The 22307-nt window shown below is 45.6% G+C and overlaps 1 protein-coding gene across 3 annotated transcripts in view; it reads left to right on the top strand.

The window, feature by feature from the left end:
- Positions 1–17064, top strand: part of TTLL12 (tubulin tyrosine ligase like 12) — a 41458-nt gene extending 24394 nt beyond the window's left edge. For all 3 annotated transcript variants that reach the window (XM_056569518.1, XM_056569519.1, XM_056569520.1), the window contains exon 14: positions 16436–17064. In XM_056569518.1, coding sequence (XP_056425493.1) covers positions 16436–16587 — 152 coding nt within the window. In that variant the 3' untranslated portion in view covers positions 16588–17064. The remainder of the gene's footprint in view (positions 1–16435) is intronic.
- The last annotated feature ends 5243 nt before the right edge of the window (positions 17065–22307 follow it).

Here is a 22307-nt window from a genome sequence, read left to right on the forward strand (position 1 = left end):
TCAAACTCGCTATTTTTCATGGACCAGTTCAGGTTTGAAGTGGATTTGAAGGGTCTTCATATTAGAAATACCCCATAAATGACCCCATTATAAAAGCTACACCCCCCAAAGTATTCAAAATGACATTCAGTAAGTGTATTAACCCTTTAGGTGTTTCACAGGAATAGCAGAAAAGTGAAGGAGAAAATTCACAATCTTCATTTTTTACACTCGCATGTTCTTGTAGACCCAATTTTTGAATTTTTGCAAGGGGTAAAAAGGAGAAAATTTTTACTTGTATTTGAAACCCAATTTCTCTCGAGTAAGCACATACCTCATATGTCTATGTAAATTGTTCAGCGGGCGCAGTAGAGGGCTCAGAAGGGAAGGAGCGTCAAATGGTTTTTGGGGGGCATGTCACCTTTAGGAAGCCCCTATGGTGCCAGGACATAAAAAAAAAACCACATGGCATACCATTTTGGAAACTAGACCCCTCAGGGAACGTAACAAGGGGTAAAGTGAACCTTAATACCCCACAGGTGATTCACGACTTTTGCATATGTAAAAAAAAAAAAAAATGTTTTACCTAAAATGCTTGGTTTCCCAAAAATTTTACATTTTTAAAAAGGATAATAGCAGAAAATACCCCCCAAAATTTGAAGCCCAATTTCTCCCGATTCAGAAAACACCCCATATAGTGGTGAAAAGTGCTCTGCTGGCGCACTACAGGTCTCAGAAGAGAAGGAGTCACATTTGGCTTTTTGAAAGCAAATTTTGCTCTGGGGGCATGCCGCATTTAGTAAGCCCCTATGGTGCCAGGACAGCAAAAAAAAAAACACATGGCATATCATTTAGGAAACTAGACCCCTCGGGGAACATAACAAGGGGTAATGTGAACCTTAATACCCCACAGGTGATTCACAACTTTTGCATATGTAAAAAAAAAAAAAATGTTTTACCTAAAATGTTGGTTTCCCAAAAATTTTTGATTTTTAAAAAGGGTAATAGCAGAAAATACCCCCCCATAATTTGTAACACAATTTCTCCCGAGTACGGCGATACCCCATATGTGGCCCTAAACTGTTGCCTTGAAATACAGGGCTCCAAAGTGAGAGCGCCATGCGCATTTGAGGCCTAAATTAGGGATTGCATAGGGGTGGACATAGGGGTATTCTACGCCAGTGATTCCCAAATAGGGTGCCTCCAGCTGTTGTAAAAGTTCCAGCATGCCTGGACAGTCAGTGGCTATCTGGTAATACTGGGAGTAGTTGTTTTGCAACAGCTGGAGGCTCCGTTTTGTAAACAGTGGCGTACCAGACGTTTTTCATTTTTATTGGGGAGGGGAAGGGGGGCTGTGTAGGGGTATGTGTATATGTAGTGTTTTTTACTTTTTATTTTATTGTGTGTTAGTGTAGTGTAGTGTTTTTAGGGTACAGTCGCACGGGCGGGGGGTTCACAGTAGTTTCTCGCTGGCAGTTTGAGCAGCGGCAGAAAATTTGCCTCAGCTCAAACTTGCAGCCGGATACTTACTGTAATCCTCCGCCCATGTGAGTGTACCCTGTACATTCACATTGGGGGAGGGGGGGAACATCCAGCTGTTGCAAAACTACAACTCCCAGCATGTACGGTCTATCAGTGCATGCTGGAAGTTGTAGTTTTGCAACAGCTGGAGGCTCCGTTTTGGAAACGGTGGCGTACCAGACGTTTTTAATTTTTATTGTAGGGTTATGTGTATATGTAGTGTTTTTTTACTTTTTATTTTGTGTGTTAGTGTAGTGTTTTTAGGGTACAGTCGCACGGGCGGGGGTTCACAGTAGTTTCTCGCTGGCAGCTTGAGCTGCAGCAGAAAATTTGCTGCAGCTGAAACTTGCAGCCGGATACTTACTGTAATCCTCCGCCCATGTGAGTGTACCCTGTACATTCACATTGGGGGGGGGGGGGGGGGGAACATCCAGCTGTTGCAAAACTACAACTCCCAGCATGTACGGTCTATCAGTGCATGCTGGGAGTTGTAGTTTTGCAACAGCTGGAGACACACAGGTTGTGAAACACCGAGTTTGGCAACAAACTCAGTGTTTTGCAACCAGTGTGCCTTCAGCTGTTGCAAAAGCTACAACCCCCAGCATGTACGGACAGCGGAAGGGCATGCTGGGTGTTGTAGTTATGCAACAGCCGGAGGCATACTACTTTGGCTGGGGATGCTGGGGATTGTAGTTATGCAACAGCTGGAGACACACTGATTTGCTACTTAACTCAGTGTGCCTTCAGCTGTTGCAAAACTACAACTCTCAGCAGTCACCGACAGCCAACGGGCATGCTGGGAGTTGTAGTTATGCAACCAGCAGATGCACCACTACAACTCCCAGCATGCACTTAAGCTGTTTGTGCAAGCTGGGAGTTGTAGTTACACAACAGCTGAAGGTACACTTTTCCATAGAAAGAATGTGCCTCCAGCTGTTGCAAAACCATAAGTCCCAGCATGCCCATAAGTGCATGCTGGGAGTTGTGGTGGTCTGCCTCCTCCTGTTGCATAACTACAGCTCCCAGCATGCCCTTTATGCATGCTGGGAGCTGTTGCTAAGCAACAGCAGGAGGCTGTCACTCACCTCCTGCTGCTGCTTGATCGCCGCACAGGTCAGTCCCGCCGCCACCGCTGTCGTCGTCGCTCCTGGGGCCCCGATCCCAACATTAACGCCGGGCATCGGGGTCCCCAGCACCAGGGGTGCACGTCCCGCACCCGCTCACGTCCTCCGGAAGAGGGGCGGAGCGGGTGCGGGAGTGACACCCGCAGCAGGCGCCCTGATTGGTCGGCCGGTAATCCGGCCGACGAATCAGGGCGATCGTGAGGTGGCACCAGTGCCACCTCACCACTGCAGGCTCTGGCTGTTCGGGGCCGTCTCTGACGGCCCCGATCAGCCAGTAATTCCGGGTCACCGGGTCACTGGAGACCCGATTGACCCGGAATCGCCGCAGATCGCTGGACTGAATTGTCCAGCGATCTGCGGCCATCGCCGACATGGGGGGGCATAATGACCCCCCTGGGCGATATGCCGGGATGCCTGCTGAACGATTTCAGCAGGCATCGGGCACCGGCTCCCCTCCGGCTAGCGGCAGGGGGCCGGGAAAGGACAGGACGTACTCCTACGTCCTCGGTCCTTAAGGACTCGGAAACGGGGGCGTAGGAGTACGTCCATTGTCCTTAAGGGGTTAAGGACTCAGCCCATTTTGGCCTTAAGGACTCAGACAATTTAATTTAAGTTTTCATTTTTTTCCTCCTCGCCTTCTAAAAATCATAACTCTTTTATACTTTCATCCACAGACTAGTATGAGGGCTTGTTTTTTGCGCGACCAGTTGTCCTTTGTAATGACATAACTCATTGTCACGATGCCGGCTGGCAGGTAGTGGATCCTCTGTGCCAGAGAGGGATTGGCGTGGACCGTGCTAGTGGATCGGTTCTAAGTCACTACTGGTTTTCACCAGAGCCCGCCGCAAAGCGGGATGGTCTTGCTGCGGCGGTAGTGACCAGGTCGTATCCACTAGCAACGGCTCAACCTCTCTGACTGCTGAAGATAGGCGCGGTACAAGGGAGTAGACAGAAGCAAGGTCGGACGTAGCAGAAGGTCGGGGCAGGCAGCAAGAATCGTAGTCAGGGGCAACGGCAGGAGGTCTGGAACACAGGCTAGGAACACACAAGGAAACGCTTTCACTGGCACAATGGCAACAAGATCCGGCGAGGGAGTGAAGGGGAAGTGAGGTATAAATAGGGAGTGCACAGGTGAACACACTAATTGGAACCACTGCGCCAATCAGCGGCGCAGTGGGCCTTTAAATCGCAGAGACCCGGCGCGCGCGCGCCCTAGGGAGCGGGGCCGCGCGCGCCGGGACAGGACAGACGGAGAGCGAGTCAGGTACGGGAGCCGGGATGCGCATCGCGAGCGGGCGCTACCCGCATCGCGAATCGCATCCCGGCTGGAGACGGTATCGCAGCGCACCGGGTCAGTGGAGCTGCCCGGAGCGCTGCGGTAGCGAGAGAGAAGCGAGCGCTCCGGGGAGGAGCGGGGACCCGGAGCGCTCGGCGTAACAGTACCCCCCCCCCCCCTTGGGTCTCCCCCTCTTCTTAGAGCCTGAGAACCTGAGGAGCAGACTTTTGTCTAGGATGTTGTCCTCAGGTTCCCAGGATCTCTCTTCAGGTCCACAGCCCTCCCAATCCACCAAAAAGAACTTTTTTCCTCTGACTGTCTTGGAGGCCAGTATCTCTTTCACTGAGAAGACGTCAGAAGAACCGGAGACAGGAGTGGGAGAAACTAATTTGGGAGAGAAACGGTTGATGATGAGTGGTTTAAGAAGAGAGACATGAAAGGCATTAGGAATACGGAGAGAAGGAGGAAGAAGAAGTTTGTAAGAGACAGGATTAATTTGGCACAAGACTTTGAAGGGACCAAGATAGCGTGGACCCAGTTTGTAACTGGGGACACGAAAGCGGACATATTTAGCGGAGAGCCATACCTTGTCTCCGGGAGCAAAAATGGGGGGAGCTCTTCTTTTCTTATCGGCAAACTTTTTCATGCGAGATGAAGCCTGTAAAAGAGAAACTTGGGTCTCTTTCCATATGGTGGAAAGATCACGAGTCACTTCATCTACCGCGGGCAAACCAGAGGGCAAGGGAGTAGGGAGGGGGGGAAGAGGGTGACGGCCGTACACCACGAAAAATGGGGATTTGGAGGAAGATTCAGAGACTCTAAAGTTATACGAGAATTCGGCCCATGGTAGAAGATCTGCCCAATCATCCTGGCGGGAGGAAACAAAATGTCGTAAATAATCACCCAAGACCTGGTTAATTCTTTCTACTTGTCCATTGGATTGAGGATGATATGCAGAAGAAAAGTTTAATTTAATCTTGAGTTGTTTACAGAGAGCCCTCCAGAATTTAGACACGAATTGGACGCCTCTATCCGAGACTATTTGTGTGGGCAACCCGTGAAGACGAAAAATGTGTACAAAAAATTGTTTAGCCAACTGAGGCGCTGAAGGAAGACCAGGAAGAGGGATGAAATGTGCCATCTTGGAGAATCGATCAACGACCACCCAAACAACAGTGTTGCCACGGGATGGGGGTAGGTCTGTAATAAAATCCATACCAATCAGAGACCAAGGCTGTTCGGGGACAGGCAGAGGATGAAGAAAACCAGCGGGCTTCTGGCGAGGAGTCTTATCCCGAGCACAGACAGTGCAGGCTCGCACAAAGTCCACGACATCCGTCTCCAGAGTCGGCCACCAATAGAAGCGAGAGATGAGTTGCACAGATTTCTTGATGCCTGTATGACCTGCGAGATGGGAGGAGTGACCCCATTTGAGGATTCCGAGGCGTTGGCGTGGAGAGACGAAGGTCTTTCCTGGAGGAGTTTGCCTGATGGAGGCAGGAGAAGTGGAGATCAGGCAGTCAGGAGGAATGATGTGTTGCGGAGAGAGTTCGACTTCCGAGGCATCCGAGGAACGAGAGAGAGCATCGGCCCTAATGTTCTTATCGGCAGGCCGAAAGTGAATTTCAAAATTAAATCGGGCAAAGAACAGAGACCACCTGGCCTGGCGAGGATTCAGCCGTTGGGCAGACTGGAGATAGGAGAGGTTCTTGTGATCGGTGTAAATAATAACAGGAAATCTTGATCCCTCCAGCAGATGCCTCTATTCCTCAAGTGCTAATTTAATGGCTAGAAGCTCTCGATCCCCGATGGAGTAGTTCCTCTCCGCCGGAGAGAAGGTCCTAGAAAAAAAACCACAAGTAACAGCATGCCCGGAAGAATTTTTTTGTAGAAGGACCGCTCCAGCTCCTACAGAGGAGGCATCAACCTCCAATAGGAAGGGTTTGGAAGGGTCAGGTCTGGAGAGCACGGGAGCCGAAGAAAAGGCAGACTTGAGCCGTTTAAAGGCGTCTTCCGCTTGAGGAGGCCAAGACTTGGGATTGGCATTTTTTTTGGTTAAAGCCACGATAGGGGCCACAACGGTAGAAAAATGTGGAATAAATTGCCTGTAATAATTGGCGAACCCCAAAAAACGTTGGATAGCACGGAGTCCGGAGGGGCGTGGCCAATCTAAGACGGCAGAGAGTTTGTCTGGATCCATTTGTAGTCCCTGGCCAGAGACCAAGTATCCTAGGAAAGGAAGAGATTGGCATTCAAACAGACATTTCTCTATCTTGGCATAAAGTTGATTGTCACGAAGTCTCTGAAGAACCATACGGACATGCTGGCGGTGTTCTTCTAGATTGGCAGAAAAAATCAGGATATCGTCCAGATATACAACAACACAGGAGTATAAGAGATCACGAAAAATTTCATTAACAAAGTCTTGGAAGACGGCAGGGGCGTTGCACAGGCCAAAGGGCATGACCAGATACTCAAAGTGTCCATCTCTAGTGTTAAATGCCGTTTTCCATTCATCCCCCTCTCTGATGCGGATGAGATTATAAGCACCTCTTAAGTCCAGTTTGGTAAAGATGTGGGCACCTTGGAGGCGATCAAAGAGTTCAGAGATGAGGGGTAGAGGGTAGCGGTTCTTTATCGTGATTTTATTAAGACCGCGGTAGTCAATGCAAGGGCGTAGAGAGCCATCTTTTTTGGACACAAAGAAAAATCCGGCTCCGGCAGGAGAGGAGGATTTACGGATAAAGCCTTTTTTTAAATTTTCCTGGATGTACTCCGACATAGCAAGAGTCTCTGGGGCGGACAGAGGATAGATTCTGCCCCGGGGTGGAGTAGTGCCCGGGAGGAGGTCAATAGGACAATCATAAGGCCTGTGAGGAGGTAGAGTCTCAGCTTGTTTTTTGCAAAAAACATCCGCAAAGTCCATATAGGCCTTAGGGAGACCGGTTACAGGGGGAACCACAGAGTCACGGCAAGGGGTACTGGGAACCGGTTTTAGGCAGTCCTTGAAACAAGAGGGCCCCCAACTCTTGATCTCCCCAGTGGACCAATCCAGGGTTGGGGAATGGAGTTGAAGCCAGGGTAGTCCAAGGAGGATTTCGGAAGTGCAATTGGGGAGGACCAAAAATTCAATCTTCTCGTGATGAGGTCCGATGCACATTAGAAGGGGCTCCGTGCGGAAACGTATGGTACAATCCAATCTTTCATTGTTTACACAATTGATGTAGAGGGGTCTGGCGAGACTGGTCACTGGGATGTTGAACCTGTTGACGAGAGAGGCCAAAATAAAATTTCCTGCAGATCCGGAATCCAAGAAGGCCATAGTAGAGAAGGAGAAGGCAGAGGCAGATATCCGCACAGGCACAGTAAGACGTGGAGAAGCAGAGTAGACATCAAGGACTGTCTCACCTTCGTGCGGAGTCAGCGTACGTCTTTCCAGGCGGGGAGGACGGATAGGACAATCCTTCAGGAAGTGTTCGGTACTGGCACAGTACAGACAGAGATTCTCCATGCGGCGTCGTGTCCTCTCTTGAGGTGTCAGGCGAGACCGGTCGACCTGCATAGCCTCCACGGCGGGAGGCACAGAAACGGATTGCAGGGGACCAGAGGAGAGAGGAGCCGGGGAGAAAAAACGTCTTGTGCGAACAAAGTCCATATCCTGGCGGAGCTCCTGACGCCTTTCGGAAAAACGCATGTCAATGCGAGTGGCAAGATGGATGAGTTCATGTAGGTTAGCAGGGATTTCTCGTGCGGCCAGAACATCTTTAATGTTGCTGGATAGGCCTTTTTTAAAGGTCGCGCAGAGGGCCTCATTATTCCAGGATAATTCTGAAGCAAGAGTACGGAATTGTACGGCGTACTCGCCAACGGAAGAATTACCCTGGACCAGGTTCAACAGGGCAGTCTCAGCAGAAGAGGCTCGGGCAGGTTCCTCAAAGACACTTCGAATTTCTGAGAAGAAGGAGTGTATAGAGGCAGTGACGGGGTCATTGCGGTCCCAGAGCGGTGTGGCCCATGACAGAGCTTTTCCAGACAGAAGGCTGACTACGAAAGCCACCTTAGACCTTTCAGTAGGGAACTGGTCCGACATCATCTCCAAGTGCAGGGAACATTGGGAAAGAAAGCCACGGCAGAATTTAGAGTCCCCATCAAATTTATCCGGCAAGGATAGTCGTAGACCAGAAGCGGCCACTCGCTGCGGAGGAGGTGCAGGAGGTGATTGCTGAAGCTGTGGTAGTAGCTGCTGTAGCATCACGGTCAGTTGAGACAGCTGTTGGCCTTGTTGCGCTATCTGTTGTGACTGCTGGGCGACCACCGTGGTGAGGTCGGCGACAACTGGCAGAGGAACTTCAGCGGGATCCATGGCCGGATCTACTGTCACGATGCCGGCTGGCAGGTAGTGGATCCTCTGTGCCAGAGAGGGATTGGCGTGGACCGTGCTAGTGGATCGGTTCTAAGTCACTACTGGTTTTCACCAGAGCCCGCCGCAAAGCGGGATGGTCTTGCTGCGGCGGTAGTGACCAGGTCGTATCCACTAGCAACGGCTCAACCTCTCTGACTGCTGAAGATAGGCGCGGTACAAGGGAGTAGACAGAAGCAAGGTCGGACGTAGCAGAAGGTCGGGGCAGGCAGCAAGAATCGTAGTCAGGGGCAACGGCAGGAGGTCTGGAACACAGGCTAGGAACACACAAGGAAACGCTTTCACTGGCACAATGGCAACAAGATCCGGCGAGGGAGTGAAGGGGAAGTGAGGTATAAATAGGGAGTGCACAGGTGAACACACTAATTGGAACCACTGCGCCAATCAGTGGCGCAGTGGCCCTTTAAATCGCAGAGACCCGGCGCGCGCGCGCCCTAGGGAGCGGGGCCGCGCGCGCCGGGACAGGACAGACGGAGAGCGAGTCAGGTACGGGAGCCGGGATGCGCATCGCGAGCGGGCGCTACCCGCATCGCGAATCGCATCCCGGCTGGAGACGGTATCGCAGCGCACCGGGTCAGTGGAGCTGCCCGGAGCGCTGCGGTAGCGAGAGAGAAGCGAGCGCTCCGGGGAGGAGCGGGGACCCGGAGCGCTCGGCGTAACACTCATTATATCATAAAATGTATGGCGCAACCAAAAAACACTATTTTTGTGGGGAAATTAAAACGAAAAACGCAATTTTGCTAATTTTGGAAGGTTTCGTTTTCACGCCGTACAATTTATGGTAAAAATGACGTGTGTTCTTTATTCTGAGGGTCAATACGATTAAAATGATACCCATTATTACTTCCTTTTCTATTATTGTTGCGCTTAAAAAAAATCACAAACTTTTTAACCAAATTAGTACGTTTATAATCCCTTTATTTTGATGACCTATAACTTTTTTATTTTTCCGTATAAGCGGCGGTATGGGGGCTCATTTTTTGCGCCATGATCTGTACTTTTTTCTGATACCACGTTTGCATATAAAAAACTTTTAATACATTTTTTATAATTTTTTTTTTAATAAAATGTATTAAAAAAGTAGGAATTTTGGACTTTTTTTTTTTTTTTCGTTCACGCCGTTCACCGTACGGGATCATTAACATTTTATTTGAATAGTTCGGACATTTACGCACGCGGCGATACCAAATATTTGTATAAAAAAAAATTTTTACGCTTTTTGGGGGTAAAATAGGAAAAAACGGACGTTTTACTTTTTTATTGGGGGAGGGGATTTTTCCCTTTTTTTTTACTTTTACTTTTACATTTTTTTTACACTTGAATAGTCCCCATAGGGGACTATTCATAGCAATACCATGATTGCTAATACTGATCTGTTCTATGTATAGGACATAGAACAGATCAGTGTTTTCGGTCATCTTCTGCTCTGGTCTGCTCGATCACAGACCAGAGCAGGAGACGCCGGGAGCCGCACGGAGGAAGGAGAGGGGATCTCAGTGCGGCGTTATGAATGATCGGATCCCCGCAGCAGCGCTGCGGGCGATCCAATCATTCATTCAAAACGCGCACTGCCGCAGATGCCGGGATCTGTATTGATCCCGGCACCTGAGGGGTTAATGGCGGACGCCCGCGAGATCGCGGGCGTCGGCCATTGCCGGCGGGTCCCTGGCTGCGATCAGCAGCCGGGATCAGCCGCGCATGACACGGGCATCGCTCCGATGCCCGCGGTTATGCTTAGGACGTAAATGTACGTCCTGGTGCGTTAAGTACCACCGCACCAGGACGTACATTTACGTCCTGCGTCCTTAAGGGGTTAAAATAGTGGCCTGGCTTTGAATTCCTGCTTTCTGACATAGAGCCAGAGCATTTACCTACAGTCACCATTAGGGGGAGCTCATTGCATAGAGATTCTTTTTACAGCCTCATGGAGCGCAATGGTAGCTGTGTACATTCCCAGGCATTAATCTTTACCTTGTTGTGGCTGTAAATGGACAGTTTTTTCGTGGACAGCATTTGGGGACTTTGCCACTAGGAGGTGATACCAGGCAGTATCAGGAGGCTTAGGGCCCTATAAAACAGGAAACTGATAATTGTCCAGTGTAATAGGGTTTTTCCATCGGTATGGGCGGAGACCATTGTTTTATTTCAGCACAGCTACATCTATATGTTTCCTTTCTGTAAATGGGTCATGTGATCACGAGCCTGACAGCAGAAAATCACAATGCTCAATATGTCAGAGGAAGTGATCAGTCCTTGGTCACTTATTAGATCCCTCCTACTAGTTCACAGACCCCTCCCCTCCCAGCTCTATCTGTATACTGCTATAGCTATTTCTATGGGATCAGGATATATAGTAGTTATACACTTGCTCTTCAGCTCTATCTGTATACTGCTGCTGCCATTTCTATGGGAACGGGATATACTGTAGTTATACACCTCCCCTCCAGCTCTATGTTCATACTGCTGCTATCTCTATGGGATCAGGATATATAGCAGTTATACACCTCCCCTCCAGCTCTATCTATATACTGCTGCTACCTCTATGGGATCACAATATATAGTAGTTATACACCTTCCCTCCAGCTCTATCTGTATACTGCTGCTATCTCTATGGGATCAGGATATATAGTAGTTATACACCTCCCTTCCAGCTCCATCTGTATACTACTGCTGCTATCTCTATGGGATCAGGATATATAGCAGTTATACACCACACCCCAGCTCTATCTGTATACTGCTGCTGCTATCTCTATGGGATCAGGATATATAGTAGTTATACACCTCTCCTCCCAGCTCTATCTGTATACTGCTGCTGCTATGTCTATGGGATCAGGATATATAGTAGTTATACACTTCCCCGAGGCTGTGTTCATAGACTGCGTTGTTTTTGCTGTGACTTTCCCCAAATCATGGCAGAAATGGTGAAATTTTACCGCAATTGTGCAAGTCACTGAAAAAAATTGTAATTTTTCCTTTGATTTTGGAAAATTTCTCCAAAAACAGCAAAAATGCAGTAAAAATTGGTTTAAAAGGCAGTAAACATGAATGTGTGAACACAGCCTAAAGAATTCATTAAACACCTCACTTGTGATTAAAGGTTAAATGTGCGCGATCAGATATAAAAACTTTTTATATGTTGTACATCTGGCAAAGCAATAGTTTTTCTAATAGACTTCTTTAAAATATTTTCACATTTTATTATAGAAAACTGCCTTTGAAAATCCCACCACTAGGGGTCCCCATACCTTCTGGGACACTGATGAGTCCCACAGCAGCATGAGCGTGTCCAAGGGTCATGGACATGAGATAGATGATTGACACAGTCTGCAGCAACACTACTGTAACACTGAGTTTTGCCAAACATGTGCCTCCAGCTGTTGCAAAACTACAACTCCAAGCATGCCTAGACAGTCAAAGGTATCTGGGCATGCTGGGAGTGTTAGGCTCGGTTCAGACTACGGAATCTCCAGGCAGAAAATTTCCGCCCAGAGATTCCGAGTGCTGAATCAGTCGGCGCTAGGACCAGGCGAACACTGCAGTCTCCAATAGACTGCAATGTGTTCCTCACGGATTTCCGTCTGAAGAAAGAGCACCGCCTTTCTCCAGGCAGAAATTTCCAAGTGGATTGTCCGTTCACAAATTCCGATTCACAAATTCCGAAGTGTGAATTTGTGAACGGAAAATCATTCACTACACTATACATTTTAGAAAGCGGAATTTCCGCCTGCAATTTCAAAGCAAAATTTCAGGCGGAAATTCCGTAGTCTGAACCTAGCCTTAGTTTTGCAAAATCTGTAGACAGAGTGAGGGAGGGGGAGGAGTTATCACAGTGCAGGCAAGAGAAGGACACGCCCCCTCCCCTTGGCAAGATGGAAAAGACATTGAGCAGCTGTAATATGCTATTTTTAAGTGAAATCTCGGTGATAGAGATAAAAATTACATGTACATGATCAGGGTGAGGTACTGAGTAATATAGAACATTTTATTTTATTTTTTGTGGGATCTGACAGGTACACTTTAAATCAATTTCATTGCATAATATTTCTCTACAAATCACACTTCGAATATGAAAATGCATCAACACTGCACAGTGTGAACTGACCTCAAAGACTTATGAGTCTAATCAGTTCACCTGGGTGAACTCCAGCACCAGAAGCCTAATAAGATTGCCAGGTGCAGTGATTAAACACCACACACCTCAAAACCAAAGGATTAATTAAATAGGTACTCTGGTAGAAAAAAAAAATTTTTAAATCAACTGGTGCCAGAAAGTTAGGCTGGGTTCACACTACATTTTTGCCATACTGTTTTCAATCCGTTTTTCTAAAGAAAACCGTATGGCAAAAAAACGGATGGAACAGTATGGGAAAAAAGTAAACCGTATGCGTTTTTAAACAGTATACTGTTTTTAAAAGTGCATACAGTTCCGTCAGTTTTTATAAAAAAAATAAATAAAAAAAACATACGTTTTAGAAAATTTTGTCCATTTTTAATGGGAGGGGTCTTAGGTGGGGACTTTAGGATTCAAATGCGCATGTGCAAAGTAAAAACGTATACGTTTTTCATGTATGGAACCGTATACATGTGCGTTTCCCATTGACATCCATGTTAAAAAAAACGTATGCGGTTGCAGTACGGTTTTTAAACCGGAGTCAAAACCGTGGTTGACCACAATTTTGTCTCCGGTTTAAAAACCGTACTGCAATTGCATACGTTTTTTTTTAACATGGACGTCAATGGGAAACGCACATGTATACGGTTCCATACGTGAAAAACGTATACGTTTTTTACTTCGCACATGCGCATTTGCATCCTAAAGTCCCCACCCAAGACTCCTCCCATTAAAAATGAACAAAATTTTCAAAAACGTATGGTTTTTTTTTTTAAATAAAAACTGACGGAACTGTATGCACTTTTAAAAACGGTATACTGTTTAAAAACGCATACGGTTCACTTTTTTCCATACTGTTCCATCCGTTTTTTTGCCATACGGTTTTCTTTAGAAAAACGGATTGAAAACAGTATGGCAAAAACGCAGTGTGAACCCAGCCTTAAACAGATTTGTATATGACTTCTATTAAAAAATCTTAATCCTTCCCATACTTATCTGTATTTCTGGAATTTCTTTCTGGAATTTTCAGTCTGACCACAGTGCTCTCTGCTGACACCTCTGTCCATGTCAGGAACTGTCCAGGGTCCCCATAGCAAACCTACCCTGCTCTGGACAGTTCCTGATACAAAAGAGGTGTCAGCAGAGAGCACTGTTGTCAGACAGAAAAGAACTGCAGAAAGAAATACAACTTCCTGTGGAGCATACAGCAGCTGATAAGTACTGGAAGGATTAAGATTTCTAAATAGAAGTAATTTACAAATATGTTTAACTTTGTGGCACCAGTTAATAAAAAAAAAAAAATAAAGTGTTTTCCACCGGAGTACCCCTTTAAAAATGTAGGCAGCATTAGGAGATAATTTCAGTGGTGGGATTGCAGTCAGTATAGCTGCAAGTGCATGCCTGCCACACATAGCTAAAACAGGTAAGCACAAGGCATGCACAAGAACCTCTACATTATTCTGTAATAATAGCCTATGCTGCACTATATAAGAAAAATGATCTGGAGTGCTTTGGCGAATTGTAGTTTTGTAGCCTACAATTTGGAGACCACTGTTCAAAGATCAGGTTAAAGGGGTACTCCCCTGGAAAACATTTAAATTTAAATCAACTGATGCCAGAAAGTTAAACAGATTTGTAAATTTCTTCTATTAAAAAATCTTAATCCTTCCAATAGTTATTAGCTTCTGAAGTTTTCTGTCTAACTGCTCAATGATGATGTCATGTCCCGGGAGCTGTGCATGATGGGAAAATATCCCCATAGGAACTGCACAGCTCCCGGGAACGTGAGTCATCAGAGAGCAGTTAGACAGAAAACAACAACTCAACTTCAGAAGCTAATAACTATTGGAAGGATTAAGATTTTTTAATAGAAGTAATTTACAAACTTTCCGGAGCCAGTTGATATATAAAAAAAAGTTTTGGTCTGGAATACCCCTTTAATCCTTCCAGTACTTATCAGCTGCTGTATGCTCCACAGTAAGTTCTTTTCTTTTTGAATTTCCTTTCTGTCTGACCACAGTACTCTCTGCTGACACCTCTGTCCATTTTAGGAATTGTCCAGAGCAGGAGAGATTTGCTATGAGGATTTGCTCCTACTCTGGACAGTTCGTGACATGGACAGAGGTGTCAGCAGAGAGCACAGTGGTCAGAAGAAAGGAAATTCAAAAAGAAAAGAACTTCCTGTGGATCAAAACAGCAGCTGATAAGTACTGGAAGGGTTAAGATTTTTAAATAGAAGTCATTTACAAATCTGTTTAACTTTTTGGCACCAGTTGATTTAAAAAAATATATATATTTTCCAGTGGAGTACCCCTTTAAGTCACTGTTTTATGTATACAGCTGCTACAGAAATCTGTGTCTCCATGTATACAGACTACAAACAAATCCTGTAGTCAGGTTATTCCGCTTCCTCTGTGCTTTCTTCTAGCTAACAAAAAAAATAAAAAGATATGGCAGAGAGTAACATTTTTAAAGGGGTACTCCGTTGGAAAACGTATTCATTTATTTATAATTTTTTTTATAAATCAACTGGCGCCATCAAGTTAGATTTGTAAATTACTTCTATTAAAAAATATTAATCCTTCCAGTACTTATTAGCGGCTGTATACTACAGAGCAAATGCTTTTCTTTTTGGATTTCGCTTCTGTCACGACCACCTCTCTGCTGTCCATTTTAGGAATTCTCCAGAGCAGGAGAAAATCCCTATAGCAAACATATGCTGCTCTGGACAGTTCCTAAAATGGACAGCAGAGGTCAGCAGAGAGCACTGTGGAAGTGACAGAAGAGAAATCCAAAAAGAAAAGCATTTCCTCTGTAGTATACAGCCACTAACAAGTACTGGAAGGATTAAGATTTTTTAATAAAAGTAATTTACAAATCTGTTTAACTTTCTGGCACCGGTTGCTGACATCATGACCACAGTGCTCTCTGCTGACATCATGACCACAGTGCTCTCTGCTGACATCACTGTCCATTTTAGGAACTGTCCAGAGCAGCATATGTTTGCTATGGGGATTTTCTCCTACTCTGGACAGTTCCTAAAATGGACAGAAATGTCAGCAGAGAGCACTGTGGTCATGATGTCAGCAGAGAGCTCTGTGTTCCAAAAAGAAAAGAATTTCCTCTGTAGTATTCAGCAGCTAATAAGTACTGGAAGGATTAAAGGAGTAGTCCAGTGGTGAACAACTTATCCCCTATCCTAAGGATAGGGGATAAGTTTGAGATCGCGGGGGGTCCGACCACTGGGGCCCCCTGCGATCTCCTGTATGGAGCCCTGACAGCCCGCGGGAAAGGGGCGTGTCGACCGCCACACAAAGCAGCGTCCGACACGCCCCCTCAATACAACTCTATGGCAGAGCCGAAGCGCTGCCTTCGGCAATCTCCGGCTCTACCATAGAGATGTATTGAGGGGGCGTGTCGGCGCCGCTTCGTGCGGAGGTCGACACCCGCTATCTGGCCGGAGAGCCTGGCCCCCGTACAGAGAGATCGCAGGGGGCCCCAGCGGTCGAACCCCCCGCGAACTCAAACTTATCCCCTATCCTTAGGATAGGGGATGCGTTTTTCACCAGTGGACTACCCCTTTAAGATTTTTTTTTTATAGAAGAAATTTACAAATCTGTTTAACTTTCTGGCACCAGTTGATTTAAAAAAAAAAAAAAAAAAAAATCCACTGGAGTACCGCTTTAATTAAAAATCTACCATGTTGGGTATACAGTTCTGTGTCTCCATGGCAACAGACTACAAACAACCCTGTGTGGTCAGATCCTGCAGTCATACTCCCTATTGATCAGTCCCTTGCTTCAGGTAGGTTGGCAAGTAGTACTGAACGAACAGACAAAAATACGACTGCAGAGTCTGACTACTCAAGGTTTGTTGTAGTCTGTAACCATGGAGACGTGTAGGTTTGCAGCCTGGAGAATCTGAAGTACAAACAGGAGAGAGACGTAAATAATGCTGAATTTTGCGTTGTACAGATCCATCCTAACCCCATTGTCTCCTTCCAGGAAAACGAGTGATGCAGCCGCAAATCCTCGAAGTCAACTTTAACCCCGACTGCGCCAGGGCCTGCAAGTACCACCCGACTTTTTTCAACGACGTCTTCAGCACGCTGTTCTTAGACGAACCAGACAATTGCCACATGACCGCCATCCTTTAATGGCGCACCAGCCGCTACCCGCGCTTATCGGGAGAAGGAAAAAAAAGCATCCTGGACTTTATACGACTCCATAGCTGTGATATCTGTGGGTCATGACATAGCTTTACTGTATATATTCCTACACAGCTCTTAAGATGTTACTGCTATTTAAAAGGCATTTATTGGTAGGCTTTATTTCTGGAAACAGCGCCACTCTTGACCGTGGGCTGTGTCTGGTATTGCACTTTAGCCTCATTCAATTGAACATTGCAATACCGGATGTCGCCTCTGCAGAAGGGTGGCGCTGTTTTTCTGGAAGAAATCAGCACTTATTTGTAATCTTATACAGCACTGCTGAGGTTAAAGGGGAGCGAAGCGTGCTGCTGCGCACCTCTCCTGACTATATCTAGAGATAGGTGGGGGCCTTAAAGGGGTACCCCGGAGGAAAACTTTTTTTTTTTTAAATCAACTGGTGCCAGAAAGTTAAACAGATTTGTAAATTACTTCTATTAAAAAAAATCTTAATCCTTCCAGTACTTATTAGCTGCTGAATACTACAGAGGAAATTCTTTTCTTTTTGGAACACAGAGCTCTCTGCTGACATCTCTGTCCATTTTAGGAACTGTCCAGAGCAGCATATGTTTGCTATGGGGATTTTCTCCTACTCTGGACAGTTCTTAAAATGGACAGAGATGTCAGCAGAGAGCACTGTGCTCGTCATGTCAGCAGAGAGCTCTGTGTTCCAAAAAGAAAACAATTTACTCTGTAGTATTCAGCAGCTAATAAGTACTGGAAGGATTAAGATTTTTTTAATAGAAGTAATTTACAAATCTGTTTAACTTTCTGGCACCAGTTGATTTAAAAAAAAAAAAAAAACATTTCCACCGGAGTACCCCTTTAATTTGCAAGACACACAGCCACTATAGCTGTAGAGCAGTGTTTTCCAACCAGGGTGCCTCCAGCTGTTGCAAAACTACAACTTCCAGCATGCCCGGACAGCCGTTGGCTGTCCGGGCATGCTGGAAGTTGTAGTTTTGCAACAGCTGGAGGCACCCTGGTTGGAAAACACTGCTCTAGACTTTAGCTAAAAAGGGAGAATATAGGAAGGGCATCCAAAAATTATCTAGATGGGCATTGGTTATAGTCGTTTTTTGCCTTTTGACGCTATTTTTTGCTCCGATTTTATTTATTTATTACTTTCATGCCAACATTTAATGAACTGAAGAGCCTATAGCAGTCGTCCTTTGCATGTCCCCCGGTTTCAGGTTGGGGAGTTCTGATTGTTTAAACAATGTTACCCGTTTCCTACACCGCACAGCTATCTTCTTCCACAGATTTACACGTGCTTCTCACTTTGTTATATTCCAGGAAATTAAACAAGAGTTATGTAGGCATCTGGTTTGTTTTTGGTTTTCTTATTCTAAAAGGAGTACTCCAAAAAATTTAATCAACTGGTGCCAGAAAATTAAACAGATTTGGAAATTACGTCTATTAAAAAATCTTAATCCTTCCAGTACTTATCAGCTGCTGTATGATCCGCAGGAAGTACTTTTTATTTTTATTTTATTTTTTATTTCCTTTCTGCCTGACCACAGTGCTCTCTGCTGACACCTCTGTCCATTTTAGGAACTGTCCAGAGCAGGAGCAAATTCCCATAGGAAACCTCTCCTGCTCTGGACAGTTCCTAAAATGGACGGAGGTGTCGGCAGAGAGCACTGTGGTCAGACAGAAAGGAAATTCAAAAAGAAAATAACTTCTTGTTGATCATAGCAGCTGATAAGTACTGAAAGGATTAAAGGGGTATTCCAGAATTTTTATATATCTATCTCAACTGGCTCCAGAAAGTTAAACAGATTTGTAAATTACTTCTATAAAAAAATCTTAATCCTTCCAATAATTATGAGCTGCTGAAGTTGAGTTGTTCTTTTCTGTCTGACAACAGTGCTATCTGCTGACATCTCTTTCTGTCTCGGGAACTGCACAGAGTAGAAGAGGTTTGCTATGGGGATTTGCTTCTACTCCGGACAGTTCCTGAGACACGTGTCATCAGAGAGCACTTAGACAGAAAAGAACAACTCAACTTCAGCAGCTCATAAGTACTGAAAGGATTAAGATTTTTTTAATAGAAGTCATTTACAAATCTGTTTAACTTTCTGGCACCAGTTGATTTAGAAAAAAAAATGTTTTCCAGTGGAGTACCCCTATAATCTTAGAAAAACATGGCTGCCTTCTTCCAAAAAACAAAATAGTGCTACACCTGTCCACAGGTGGTGTGTGGTATTGCAGCTCAACACTGTTGAAGTAAATGCACTGGGTTGCCATACCACGTACAACCTGTTGACTTACGTGGCGCTGTTTTTGAAAGACAGCAGCCAGTGCAAAATAAACTTAAAAAAAATAAAAATAATAATAATAATTCTACTGTTTTTAAAGGAGAAGTCTCGAGTAGGAAAATGTATCCCCTAGGGGATATGTGTCTGATCACGAGGGGTCCGAGCGCTGAGATCCTCCGCCATCCCCTGTACGGCACTGAGCTCAGGTCACATTTGGCTACGCGCACAGAGCAGGGGTCAGCACGTGTCCTCCACTCATCTCTATAGGAAAGCCAGAGATACACGAGTACAGCGTTTGTGTATCTCTTGCTCTCCCATAGGGATGCACAGTGTGTGTGTGCTGACCCCCAATCTGTGTACTAGGATAGCCGGAGCGCCATACAGGAGATCAGTGGTCGGACCCTCCTCCACTTATCCCCTATACTTTGTATAAGGGATACATTTACCTACGTGGGACTTCTCCTTTAAGAGCCGGGTGACACAGGGTGTATCTGCAGTGTATTTGACACTGCGGATGCACCGGCAGCAGTCACAAAAAGAATGCAGAGTGAGCTCCCGGCTGCGTAGCTCTGTGTCAGCTGATTTCCCACTGTAGCGGACACACAGAGCTACGCACCCGCAATCGGGTGCTCTCTCTGCAGTCCCTCTGTGACTGCCGACGGCACATCCGCAGTGTCAAATACGATGCGGATGCGCCCCTGCCCTAATATTGGAAAGTTGGGGGACAACATATATGACCACTATTAAAGCTGCCATAGAATTGCCACATTATGAAATATTCCTGCATATTGCTATAACGGTATGCTTCCCTGTGATTCCAGCAGCCTCTGCACTCATTTAAAGCGGTAGTGTTATTTATAAAAAAAAAAAAAATGTTGTCTAGACAAGATTGCATCGAGTCACAGTCCTAAGACCCACCGCAATTGTCAGTAATAGTTGGGTATAGTGAACAGCAGCGCTCCTCCCTTCCCGGCTGGCTGCCCTATCCTATTCTTTTACACCAGTGAAGGTGTCTGGTTTGATTGACAACCAGGGAGTGACTTGTCATCACAAGGGGTCATGTGAAAGTTTTAAAAAATTTAACACGGCAGAATTTTTGCAGAATGTCCGGGCGTACAGGGGGTCGGCTGAACATACTGGCGCTAGTACCGCTCGCGAGGTGCATAGTCTCCATAGACGGTAATTAATTATTACAGTGGTTATACCATAAAAAAGTTACTTAATTGTAATGAACCTGTGTTGCCACCAGGTGGTGCAGTAGAGCCCTGTGTTGTATAAGGTCTTGCTGGGAAGTTGCATAACCAGAGGCAATTGACAACGTTTATATAAGTGTTTTCCAACCAGGGTGCCTCCAGCTGTTGCAAAACTACAACTCCCAGCATGCCCAGACAGCCAACGGCTGTCTGGGCATGCTGGGAGTTGTAGTTTTGCAACAGCTGGAGGCATCCTGGTTGGGAAAACACTGCTTTATACATCTATTTATCCATGGTTCCCACAAACATAGTATTGTGTAAGGTCCATAAAAGGACGGGTTGGTTGTATAGGAGAAACTCACGGTATGTGACACCCCTGATATATAGCCGGGATTATATAACAACCTCCTCCTATGCTCCTAGCCTCTCTGCACATAGTCAAATCGTCTGGGAGTCATTGTACCCTGGGAGCAGACTGTGTAGGAATGGGAGGGCAACAGTTTATAGGAAGAACCGGTTCCGGTACGTTATGAGAACGTGTGAATTTAGATGTAGCAGAGCCGAATCGTTTGGAGCAGCTTCATGAGGAAACTATGATTTGTGGTATTGCTGCTCGTGGGCTCAGACACTAAAGTGAATCTTGAACCAAGTCTTCCGTGTGTGTGTGTGTGTGTGTGTGTGTGTGTATATATATATATATGCAAAACTACAACTCCCAGTATGCCCAGACAGCCAATTGCATTATATATATGAAAAACTACAACTCCCAGTATGCCTAGACTGCCTATTGCCAAAGGCTGTCCAGGCATGCTGGGAGTTGTAGTTTTGCAACAGCTGGAGACACCCTGTTTAAAAACCACTGGTATATTCGCACCTTTTACCTCATTTGCCCTATTAGAATGAAATCAAACCTGCCCAGAGAAATGTTTAACAGGCAGCTAATAGGTAACACCGGGTGTGCCAGGGTGAATCGGTGCCATCTGCACTTTAACCAATATTGATCTGGAGCACTTATCCTGCAAAACACTTGACACATACTCTAGAGCGCCTCCCTACAGGTCCTGCGGGGCATGACTGGCTTCATAATTTAGTGTTTAGTGTAGCCGACACAGTTTCAGGAATAGTCAATGAAAGATATTTCCCTCACTACAAAAAAAAAAAAAAAAAAATTGAAAAAAAGTGTCCCCCCAAAAATGTTGCAAAACTACAACTCCCATTATGTCCCGAGGACCAAAGGCTGTCACAGAATGATGGGAATTGTAGTTCTGGTTAAAGGGGTACTGCAGTGGAATATATATATATTTTTTTTATCAACTGGTGCCAGAAAGTTACAGATTTGTAAATTACTTGCATTAAAAAAAAAAAAATCTTAATCCTTCCAGTACTTATTAGCTGCAGAATACTACAGAGGAAATTATTTTCTTTTTGGAACACAGAGCTCTCTGCTGACATCTCTGTCCATTTTAGGAACTGTCCAGAGTAGGAAAAAATCCCCATAGCAAACATATGCTGCCCTGGACAGTTCCTAAAATGGACAGAGATGTCAACAGAGAGCACTGTGCTTGTGTTGTCAGCAGAGAGCTCTGTGTCCCAAAAAGAAAATAATTTCCTCTGTAGCATTCAGCAGCTAATAAGTACTGGAAGGATTAAGATTTTTTTTTAATAGAAGTAACTAACAAATCTGTTTAACTTTCTGGCACAAGTTGATATGAAAACTTTTTCCCACTAGAGTACCCCTTTAATGTATGCAGTAAGCTTCCCTCTAGTAAATATATACTTGTGCAGAGGATTTGGAGCTGTGCGTTAGTCAAATAAGCTCTGAAACCTATAATAAGGCCTTAGTCAGTCTGCTGCGCACGCACATTTATTTTAGCTGGAAGCAGAGCACAGGTGTCTGGCAGCGGCTTACCTCCTTTTCAGAACGCAACCTTGGACATGTCTATATTCTGGAGAGTCAAGAGGCCTCATGCACATTAGAGTAATGTAAAGTGATGTAAAGTTTATCCTATTGGCTGCACAGGCTCCTCCACCCCACCTCCGTAGAACAGGTACTTCCATGGAACTCAGCCTTTTCCAACCAGGGTGCCTCCAGCTTTTGCAAAACTACAACTCCCAGCATGCCGGAACAGCCAAAGGCTGTCCAGGCATGCTTGGAGTTGTAGTTTTGCAACAGCTGGGGGCACCCTATACAAAAAATGCTGTTACACAACCCGTA

The sequence above is a fragment of the Hyla sarda genome, chromosome 4 (genome assembly GCF_029499605.1).
Source record: "Hyla sarda isolate aHylSar1 chromosome 4, aHylSar1.hap1, whole genome shotgun sequence".
In the NCBI taxonomy this organism is placed as follows: domain Eukaryota; kingdom Metazoa; phylum Chordata; class Amphibia; order Anura; family Hylidae; genus Hyla; species Hyla sarda.